General features: G+C 39.8%; 1 protein-coding gene across 1 annotated transcript; it reads left to right on the top strand.

Annotated features, from left to right (window-relative positions):
• The first annotated feature begins 11,569 nt into the window (after positions 1–11,569).
• LOC121749251 (protein no-on-transient A-like) lies at positions 11,570–12,241 on the top strand. Its single transcript, XM_042143839.1, has one exon. The coding sequence runs from the start codon at positions 11,570–11,572 to the stop codon at positions 12,239–12,241; it is 672 nt and encodes a 223-aa protein (XP_041999773.1).

Genomic DNA, 12,241 nt, shown 5'->3' on the forward strand with positions numbered 1-12,241 from the left:
CTACTATTAGCCAAACTGATTCATTTTAATGTATTTATTGTAGTTGAACACGATTAGAATAGATACTAAGGATCTATTAATTCTTGTACCTAACAATCTATAAACTTTGTACTTGGTTGAATTTAATGTAAAATCATGCTAGAAAAAGGATAGTATTGATTGTGCATTTTAATTTCATTATCTTATTGATTTAGGAACCACAAAAGTCAATTATAGGGCATACATATCATTACATCTAAACAACTACCACACATCACATCAATGCACCCAAAATAATTCCCTTCTAAGACAGGATAAGATCATCTAACTACTACCACAAAAAGTACGTTATAAATTTATATAAATTGATGTTATTATTAATTGCTCCACGACCATATCCCAATCCTACAACGTATTCATTGAAATGCATCGAGCTTATTATTTGAAATCTGTATATATACATGTATTTAGTAAATGTTAGCTTGGAATACATATCTCATGAGTTCTATACTATTTTAGACTATGTTGTTCTATGGATTTTTTTACAAACTTAGTTATGCAAGCTCTCGCATTGTCTCAAATTTATTACCTCCTTTATCTCATTAGAGCATCCACAATAACCGGCGTCACCACCGCCACGCCGATTTTTCGCCCACGCCGGTTTGACGCCGAACCATTGGAACCGGCGTGGGCGAAATCGGCGTCAAAATCGGCGTCGCCATGCCGATTCCCGCGCTGACGCCGGTTCCGACGCCGATCCTCACGGGCGCCATTGTGCGTCCCGGATCGGCGCCAAACAGGCGTCGGATTTAAATTTTTTTTTTTCGAACACACTATATATACGCGCGTTGAACCTCATTTTCATTCGCACCACTTGTTTTAACGAGTACTCTCTCTCTACCTTACTTTCTGTACAAGATCAATTTAAGAAATGAGTAATGCCGGTGGTAGTGGTGGGGATGCGGATGAGTACGAGCGTATGATGAACGAAGAGCTAGATGCCTATACGAGCCGTGAGGTTGATCGATGGATGCAGAGTTATATGCAGCCGGCGGCACCTCGCCCACGACCAGTTGTCCAACGTCGACAAGTGGTGCATCGCAGACATGTGGGACGAATACCTCCACATCGGTGAGACGACTGTCATCGAATGTATGAAGTATTTCTGCCAGGGCGTGATCGAAGTATTCGGTGATCAGTATCTCCGAAAGCCTACCCCCGAAGATTGCCGGAATCTGCTGCGGATGCACGAGGATCAGCACGGGTTCCCGGGAATGCTAGGCAGCATAGATTGTATGCATTGGGAATGGAAGAACTGTCCCGCTGCCTGGAAAGGGTTTTACACGACCGGCTACAAGGGAAAAAATCCCACGATGATCCTCGAGGCCGTGGCTGATTACCGGTTGTGGATTTGGCATGCGTATTTTGGGATAGCCGGTTCGAACAACGACCTAAACGTCCTCAACTCGTCGCCCCTTTTCAACGAGCAGTGCCAGGGCGTCGGTCCGGCCATCAGTTTTGTCGCCAACGGCAACCAGCATGATATGGGCTATTACTTGGCGGATGGGATATACCCTAGGTGGCCCGTCTTTGTGAAGACGATCCGGTGCGCATCAGATCCGAAGAAGGCCTACTTTGCGACGCGGCAGGAGTCGGCGCGAAAGGACGTGGAGCGCGCATTTGGTGTGCTTCAAGCTCGATGGGCTGCAGTTAAGGGACCAACGCGTTTGTGGCATGTCGACTGCATTGCTGATATAATGTACGCCTGTATTATCATGCACAACATGATCGTCGAAGATGAAGGTGTACAACTGACTGATTGGGCCACCGACGATAATGAAGCAGGTCCAAGCCACGGCGTCACCACCGCCAACGTACGAGGTGGGGTACCGCACGATGAAGAAGCCCTCCTCCAAGCACATGCCGACATGCGTCAGACGGAGGCTCATATTCGACTGCAAAAGGGTTTAGTTGAAGAGTTGTGGGCGCGGAGGATTGCAAGGCGTTAGTTTTTATGCAAATTTATGTAATTTTTTAAATGTAATTTGTTTAATTATTGTACTTTTTTTTAAAATTAATGTACTTTTTAAATTTTAATATTATTATTCGAATTTTCCGTATTTGTCTCGTAAATTAAATTCCGTATGTTGATACGAGTGTAAATTAAATTATATAATTGTTATTAGTGATGTGGATAGGTAGTGTGAAGGCTATGTGAGGGCTATTTGATGTCCAGTTGATGTGGCAAGCTGATGTGGCAGGAGAATTGTAGTGCTGATGATGTGGCAGTGTGAAGGCTATTTGATGGCTATTTGACGTACAGTGCTATTGGAGATGCTCTTATAAGTGGAGCATTCATGTTCGGCAAGAATTTGTATGCAATTATATTTTTGTATGCAATTATATTTTGTAAGTTGGGTAGAGAGAGAATTGAAGAATAATAAAATAGAGATAACAATGATTTTATTTTAAAAAATGTGTCAATAAGAATAATGAAACATCCTAGAAAATGTAAATGTCTCACTTAGAGTGAGATGAGGAGAGTAATATGCATGAACTCTTGCAAACTCTTATTCCAATCGGCTAAGAGCACCCACAACGGTGGACGGACGGTGTCCGTCCGTCCGTGCCAGCGGCACGGAAGACGTCGTCCGCCGCTGGCACGGCGTTGCTCGATGCATCGAGCACGTCCGTGCCAGCGAGCAGGTGACGTGTCGACGGCTGATTGGGCAACGCATAGCCGTTGCATTTGAATTTTTTTTTCAAAAATTCGGTTTTTAATTATAAAAATCGATTAAAAATTTAAAAAAAAATATTTTCCCAATCCCAAAAAAATGGCCGTTTTTTGCCCGTTTTTCTGTTTTTTTTTTATTTTTTATATTTTTTCCCCCAAAATCATCTATAAATACACAAATTCATCATCTATTTTCCACATCAATCATCTCTCATTCATATTTTTCATACAACTTATCTACACCTTCATCTCTCACTCAAAACCTCAAATGAATTTCATCCATCTTATTGCGGAAGCGGAGCGCGAAGAACAAGAATACTACGAACAACATCGTGCCACTTATGATGCATATGTCGCAGCGAATACCCCCGCCCCTCTTCCTCAACCAACTAGATCAACTCGCCGCTACATCCATCGTGACCGGGAGGGAGCCCACGAAAGGCTCGTTGCCGACTATTTTGCCGACCAGCCGCGGTTTCCAGCGGATTACTTCAGGCGCCGTTTTCGCATGCCAAAGCGCCTGTTTATGCGTATTGTCAACACATTGTCCGTCCGTGTTGAATTCTTCCAAACAGGTCTAGATGCAGCCGGCCGACAAAGTATCATGCCGTTGCAGAAGTGTACGTGTGCCATCCGACAACTCGCTACTGGGCAAACGGCCGACCTCTTCGATGAGTATTTGCATATCGGTGAGTCCACTGGAATCCTTTGTCTTAAAATTTTTTGCGAGGGCGTTCGTACAGCTTTCGGTGATGAATTCCTTCGGGCACCCACCACCGATGATTGCCAACGGTTGCTTCGTCCTCACGAATCAGTCCATGGCTTTCCCGGAATGCTTGGCAGCATTGACTGCATGCATTGGAGGTGGAATAATTGCCTGACTGCTTGGAGGGGGCAACACTTAAGGGGCCACAAAGGCGGCGGCCCAACACTTATCCTTGAGGCGGTCGCCGACTACCGCCTATGGATTTGACATGCATAATTCGGCGTTGCCGGATCCAACAACGACTTGAACGTGCTCTATTCTTCACCCCTCCTCAATGATGTGTTGAATGGTGTTGCACCGACGATCGACTTCACCGTCAACGGAAATACATACCACATGGGTTACTATTTCGCCGATGGTATCTACCCAAGGTGGTCGACTTTCGTGAAGACGCTCAGCAACCCGCAAGACCCGAGACGGGTTCTTTTTGCGCAGCGTCAAGAGTCTGTGCGGAAAGACGTCGAAAGAGCCTTTGGGGTCCTTCAAGCCCTATTCAACATTGTGAAGGCCCCGGCTCGGCTGTGGTACTTGAACAATATCGCCGACATCATGTACACGTGTATTATCTTACACAACATGATTATAGCCGACGAAGGACCGAGGGCGGCTAGCTTCTACGACGAGGATGAAGCCGAAAGCTCAAGCACGAGCTCTCCCCCACGCCGAGGTGTGCATACGACGGTGGGTGAGAGGATCCAAACAAGGCACATAATGCGCGATACCCGAACCCACGTTGAGCTACAAGAAGACCTAATCAAACACATGTGGGCGAAATTCGGCAACGCGTAGTGGGTTTTTTTAATTTTACGAATTTAATTATGTAATTTTTAATTTTTAGTATTTTAATTATGTAATTTTTAATTTTTAGTATTTTAATTATGTAATTTTTAATTTTTAGGATTTTAATTATGTCTTTTGTAATTTGACCCATTTCACTTTTTACTATTTTTGGTAGTGTACCCCACACTCCACTAACTCGTTCCTACTCACATTTAATTATAAAACTAATATATAAAAGTAGGACCCACATTCCACTAACTTTTTCAACTCATTTTTCATTACATTTCTTAAAACCCGTGCCCGGTCAAAGTGTCCCAAATTATGTGGGACGGAGGGAATAATTTCTTAAAACTCGTACCGAATCAAAATAACTCTTCAAATGGTGGATGGAGGGATAATTAACCTCATGTGGAGTATGATCCGGTCGGAGACGACACCCTTCGTAAGGGAAATCGACAACATTGTAACGTAAAATCATGCTTGAAAAAAAGGATAATATTGCAATCACAAATGTGAAATTTAACCAGAAATTGAGAATTGAATTATTCATTTACACAATCATATACTATGATTTAGTAGCGAATTTCGAGTGTCGTATTGAATGTTGATCTGCTTTATGAAGCAGTGTTTTCAAATGTATTCCAAATTTTGCGTATTCTTAATTCATTCAGTTGACAACTTGCTTCATTTTTTGTCTTTTTTGGAGTACATTTTTTTGGCATTGTTAAACCCCTAAAATTAGGTAGAACATGCATGTGTCTAGCACAGCAAATATTAATGTAATAGTGTGTGCAGTTAACTCAAAGTGTTTCTCAATTCTCATAGTATGTTATTATGTTTTGATTGTTTTACTGCATCGTGTCACTGATTTTACTTTTATTATTTAAGTTTTATAATATTAATTGGGTCCATTTCTCAAAATGTAAGTTTGTTTCTATATTTGTAAGTGTTTTCACCCTATACTTGCATTTTATAAATTTAATTGGGACCATTCCTCAAAGTGTAAGTTTGTTTCTATATTTGTTATAGCTTTTTCAGCCTATACTTGCATTCGCGTAATATTTTTCCTTTGACTTTATATTTGATTTTGTCATACTTTTTTAGTATTTTAATAAAAATATCTTATTCTAAGAATATCAAGATACAAATAAAAATGAAAATCATAACTAAGAACATAGATAACTAAGACAATTTTTTTCTTTTTTTCATATACTCAAAATACTAAGACAAAATTTCATTTTTTTAGATAGTCAAAATACTAAGACAAATTTTTTAAAGATATTCAAAATACAGATAAGATCGAAAACAGAAGAAGAAAAAAGAGAGATTTTAGCGTAACGATGAATACTAGGTAGAGTTCACAAGAATCACGTTTTTACAAGAAAATGACAACTTCACTTTGTGAGAGTGTCAACATCTAAGCAATAATCGCATCTAAACCACATTTGATTCCCACATCCAAAATGATTCCCCACAAAGCTACCAATTTATATCTCCAACCCCACCATACCATTTTTTTATATCAAAACACAACCAAATAATAACAACATCACACATATGTTATTGCATATGGGTTAGATAAGTCTTGTGTCACACCATGTGACCAACAAGATTTTTGTAGCAAAATTTATCGATGTCGCAGTCTCCCTCTATTTATTATTGTACAATCTTCATAGCTTAGCTAGTGTAACAAAATCACACTTATTTTTAGCTCTATTTCATTTTTGTGTATATATTATTATCTATTTATAGTAGAATCGTGTGTTGAATAGACAACACGACCTCACTCGTTAAACATTGTCTAAGTTCCTTAATTAAAGTGATTTTTTTCAATTTCATATATCTTCCCTAAGTTTATTATTGCTATAAGATAAAAATATAAGTGAAAATTCCCATAGAGTGGTAGAATAATAAGGGCCGAATTCAATATATATAGATAAACATTAAATTACTCTCCTTGTAAATAAATTAAAATCGGAGGATCAATAATTGGATTCCGATACTTGCCATTTTCCCTTGAATTTGAGTTACTCATATTTACATTTTTCAACATCAACTTGCATTGCATTATTCAACCAAATTTAATCCATTTTTAATAAAATATTTATTACTCTCTCTTTTATTTATAACACTACTGTATGCAATAATTACCTTTATTTGTAACAATAATCTAACAGAATAAACAACCCTCTTCATATATATACAGAATACTATAGTAATTATTTTGAATCAGTTAACAATCATAATTTTATATATTTAGATCTGTTGAAATAAAAGATATTCAACCTACTCTAAGGCGACCCCACGCACCAATGACCAATATTGTATTATGTATCTTTTGCCCACTTAATTAAATTTTTATTAGGTCATCTTATCTTGATCACTTTATCCTGCAAGTACAATTTACGGACTTATTTTTGTTACAATTATATACTCCTCCTATTATCAAACTCTTTCAACGAGTCTGAAGTCCACGCGTCGAATTTTAAAATCAGAAACTAAATTTTGAAGTATAAAATATGGAAGCGTATCTCCATTGGTTCTGGACATGCAATAGCTCTCTCATAGCCTTGCCACTGCCACATCATCAGCACTAAAATCCTCCAGCCACATCATCTGGACATGCAACTGGACAAGCAACTGGACATGCAATAGCCCAACCACATCACTCAATTATGAAAAACAAACAATTAACAATCACACAAAATACGAAATTAAATATACGACACATATGCGTCCCACATGTCTGCCGAAGTCCCGTAGGCCAAAATACGAATGAAAATGACGTCCAAAGCGCATATGTATAGTGTTTCGAAAATTTTTTAAAAAAAATTAAAAATCTGACGCCGGTATGACACCGATCCGGGGCCTACAATGGTGCCGTGCGGATCGGCGTCAGAATCGGCGTCAGCCCAAGAATCGGCGTGGGCACGCCGATTTTGACGCCGATTTCGTCGACGCCGGCTGCAATGGTTCGGCGTCAGCACCGGCATCCGCGAAAAATCGGTGTGCCGGTGCCGACGCCGCCATTGGAGATGCTTTGAGGAGATATAGAAAATTATTGGAATTTCAATTTATAATAATATTTGGTACGATTACAGATTTACAGTAATACATTATATATTTTTGTATATTGTTACGCAAATGAAGGCAAGCAAATAAGTCACACCAACAAACGCCATTTCTTCTTTTGTTTGGAAATTGAGGCCTTGGCTACTTCACCTCAAAAAATTTATAAATACTTAGGTTTGAGTGTAAAAAAAATACAGGAAAATTACTTTATTTATATAAAATATTTTAATAGGAGTATTGTTTTAATATCAAAAGTGTCAAGTTTGCAAAAAATGATACTTCACACATCTAAAAAAATTACTCTCCCTTCGTCCCAAGATAAGCGAAACGTTTTTTTTTATTCATTTTGGAATCAAACTCGTAAATAGTTTTCACTCGTTTGAGTCACATCTTCTTTGTATTATTATCTCTCTGACTTTACTTTTTTCTACTTCAACTATTTTATTATTTTTCGAAAACGAGTGCGAAAAAGAAGTGTCTCGCTTATCTTGGGACAGAGGGAGTATCATTTATAGATGACACAAATTTTAATACGCAATTAGTAAAATATGAGAAAGAGAGAGAGAATAACCAAGTAAAGTAGAAGACAGAACAAAAAAATTGCAAAAATTTTCCATAAAAAGAAAATGAGATTAATGTTTGAGGAATGACCAAAATGAAAAAATGACTAATTTTTGGAGATGGAGAAGGGACAGAAGATGTCATTTGTGTTTGAGTTTAATACATCCAGTTAGACATGCCCACGGTTCGTAAACCGACGGTTCTGGTGTCAAGAAATGTGGAACCGGAACCGAACTGTGAGGCTATTTCACGGTTCCAGTTCCGAACCGCCGGTTTTCGGACGGTTCCTCGCGGTTCCGGTTCGGTTTGACGGTTTTGACGGTTTTTCTTTTTTTTTGCTATGTAATTTGGAATTTTGGACTTATACAATAAATTGGAACAAGCCAATGGATAATTTAAATTGAAATAAGACGAATAAGGTGAAAATCATATCAATTTTATTGAATTTGAGTTGTAACGGACAACGATACATTACAATTTACAATACATATACAACAATGTGATATAATTTACAAGTGTCGTCGGAACATAAATAAAAAACATGAAATGGGGGGGAAAAGGAAAAAATTGAAAAGGGCTTGAGATCAACTTAAACTTTCAAAGTTAAACTTTTCAAATTTAAGTTGAGTTGCCTATGTATCCACAATTTTATTGAGGAATCAAAGCCCACGTAGTTTCTCTTACCTTGCTTACCTGCATGAAACATTCAATCGGCGATGCAACGTGTCAGCCTTGTGTTCCGCACCGGAACTGGGAAACCGCCGGTTTTCACGGTTAACCGTTGGTTCCGGTCAAAAACCGTTTGAAAAAGCTGCTCCTTGGCTGCCAACGGCTGACGCCTCGAATACCTCGCTGGAACCGTGAAACCGATGGTTAACCGGCGGTTCGGTGACGGCTTCGATTCGTAAAATCTTGAACCGGAACCGAAAACCTTGGGCATGTCTGCATCCAGTCATTTTATGCTTAGGCCATCCACAATAGGAATAGCCCAGCAATAGCCCAGCCATAGCCTAGCCACTGCCACATCATCAGCACTAAAAATCCTCCTGCCACATCATAAATAGCCCAGCCATAGCCTAGCCACATCATAAATAGCCCAGCCACATCAATAGCCACATCACTAATAACAATTATATAAAAATGAAATAATTAACAATCACACAATATACGGAATTTAATTTACGAGACATATACGAGAAACATTAATAATACTATCCACATCACTATTAACAAATATATACAAAATGAAATAATTAACAATCACACAATATACGGAATTTAATTTACGAGACATATACGGGAAACATTAATAATACTATCCACATCACTATTAACAAATATATACAAAATGAAATAATTAACAATCACACAATATACGGAATCACACAAGGATGTCTCTATAAAAGAGAAACAACCAAGAATGAGTTTGTCCCACATCGAAAGTGGAACATAAAACATTCAAGGATGTCTCTATAAAAGAGAAACAACCAAGAATGAGTTTGTCCCACATCGAAAGTGGAACATAAAACATTCAAGGATGTCTCTATAAAAGAGAAACAACCAAGAATGAGTTTGTCCCACATCGAAAGTGGAACAGAAAACATTCAAGGATGTCTCTATAAAAGAGAAACAACCAAGAATGAGTTTGTCCCACATCGAAAGTGGAACATAAAACATTCAAGGATGTCTCTATAAAAGAGAAACAACCAAGAATGAGTTTGTCCCACATCGAAAGTGGAACATAAAACATTCACGGATGTCTCTATAAAAGAGAAACAACCAAGAATGAGTTTCACAAAAAAAACATTAAATAAAAAAAAATTAAAAAATCCGCTGGGCGATGCGCTCGGCGATCCGGAGCGCTGCAATAGCGCCGAGCGGATAGCCCAGCGCACCGCCTAGCGCCACGGAACCGCCGAGCGCTAGGCGGTTTTTAATTCCGGAAATGGCTGGGCGGTTGCAATAGATCGCCTAGCGCACTGCCTAGCGCCGGCGCTCGACTAGGCGGTGCGCTAGGCGCTATTGTGGATGCTCTTAGAAATAGCCGACTATTTACTTAAATGGGGTATAAAATATAGAACAATCATAAAATATTTTATATCAATACGAATAATAATGAAACTTTTTGTATCATGCATACTATACAATAGTGATCAAACTTTTCGTATTTCACGTAGAAAAAGAGTTGTTAGCATCTAAACACATATAAGTAAACATATTAAAATTTAAACGCGAATTAACTTTTCCGTATCATTTATGCAAACTTCAATTTGTTAACATAAACTAATACTCCAGTAAATGCAAACTTCAATTTGTTAACATAAACTAACACTCCAGTAAAATATTTTGTATAAATTGCTTAATTATCCTTATAAAATATCTAGACAAAGTTTTTACTACAAGTTTGTGTACTCCTACTTTTTAATTCATCATTAAACTTTTACATGATTAAAAGATACACATATTTGCCGAGGCAAATGTGGTTTGGAGAAGTGTCTGACGACATTTTGTATGCGTAATGTACCATGTGAATATTAAAGACGAAGGACAAAATGCAATTAATTGATTTGATGAAGAAACTTTCAACCCTTCAAGCTCCATCACTGCAACCAATCTCACACCAACGTGTGGCGCCATCATTACGCGAATGTCTATATGACGTCGTCGGGAGTTGTCTCACAATTCCGCCACCCATGTTAGTTGGACACATTGAAGCAAACTTTGGTCAACCGAGGAATGATTACAACATAGATTATGTAATTTACCACTTTATAATTTTAGAATTATAATAATTTTTTTATTTTAATTAAATTGAGATGAATAAATTATTCTCTTTGTCTCACTTTAGGAGTTCTAGTTTTTCATTTCATTGTGTCCCACATTAGGAGTCTAAGAGCATCCACAACCGTGTTCTTACCAGCGAGCACGGTTGTGGGCCCGACGCCACTATTCATGCCTACTCTCTCGCAAGAGCACAACATCCACAACTGTGCTCTTCCGCAAGGACGAACACAATTCAATTTAAAATTCAATTAAACAAAAACATTTTCATAATATTAAAATTCATTAAAAAACACAATAAATATTACAAATTACAAATAAAATAAAAAAGACATAATTAAAATCTTAAAAATTAAAAATTACATAATTAAAATACTAAAAATTAAAAATTACATAATTAAACTCCTAAAAATTAAAAATTAAATAATTATTGGCTAATATTACCCGAGGAAGACTACTCGTCCAGCGGCACTAACCCCAATTGTTTTTGGAGACCCAATATCATGGTCTCGTGCGTTTGAAGTTGCGTGGGGGTCATAGTTGACCTATCGGCCATATTGAGTTGGCCTAAGGGTGTCCACAATGGGGGAGCCGCGGCCTGCGGCTCGGCGCGCGGCCCCCCATTGCAAAGGCCGAGAGGCGGGGCGGAGAGGCGAGAAGCGTGGCTGAGCCACGGCCGCGGCCATCACGCGGCTGAGCCGTGTGAGCCGCGGCCCTCCCATTGCAAGCGCCGCGAATCGCGGCTGGGCCGCGGAATATATATATATATATATATATATATATATATTTTTTTTTTTTTTCGAAATTTTTTTATAAATATACACTCTCATTTCCATTTTTTCACTTCATTCTACACTTCAAATCCCTTCATTTTACACTCTCAAACACTACAAAAAATGCAAGGTGGAGATGGTAATTCCCCGGGATATGGAGACTCGGGATACGGCAACTTTCCCAATCAGACGTGGAGTCCGCACTCGCCCCAATTCCGGGTCCAGCCATCCCAGCAGAGGAACTTGGTTCGCCAACCATCGGGGTTCGGGGACTACCGACCGAATATGGACGCGATCAACAACCCATCCTCCCAATTCCAATCCTCCCAATTCCAATACTCCCCGTCTCCTCTGTCTGAATCTGATAGATTCACATGGGAACAGTTGATGGGTACACCTGAGACCCCGACATCCGGTAGTGTGGAGATGGAGGCCCCCACCGGGGGTCGCCGAACCGGCGGTGGTGGGGGGCGAGGTGGCGGCGGTGGGATTGGGAGGCGAGGCGGCGGCGGAAGGCGAGGCGGTGGGGGGCGAGGCGGTAGAGAGCATGGGCCCACCGGCGGCGGGCGAGGTGGAGACAGAGAGCCGGCCACCGGCGGTGGCCGAGGCGGTGGTGATCGGCGTGGCGAGAAGTACTACGACGACGAATCCCTCGCTGTTGCGCGGGCTTGGGAGGCGGTCACGACGAATCCGGTCATCGGCACGGATCAGACCGACATTTGCTTCTGGAGGCGCGTCCTGACGGTGTACAACGGCTTCAAACCAGAAGGCAGTGCCGGACGTGATGAAGGCTAG

This window comes from Salvia splendens, chromosome 9 (genome assembly GCF_004379255.2).
Source record: "Salvia splendens isolate huo1 chromosome 9, SspV2, whole genome shotgun sequence".
In the NCBI taxonomy this organism is placed as follows: domain Eukaryota; kingdom Viridiplantae; phylum Streptophyta; class Magnoliopsida; order Lamiales; family Lamiaceae; genus Salvia; species Salvia splendens.

Bases quoted from the DNA above. Each gene is read 5' to 3' on its own strand.
- LOC121749251 (XM_042143839.1), top strand. From the start codon at position 11,570: ATGCAAGGTGGAGATGGTAATTCCCCGGGATATGGAGACTCGGGATAC.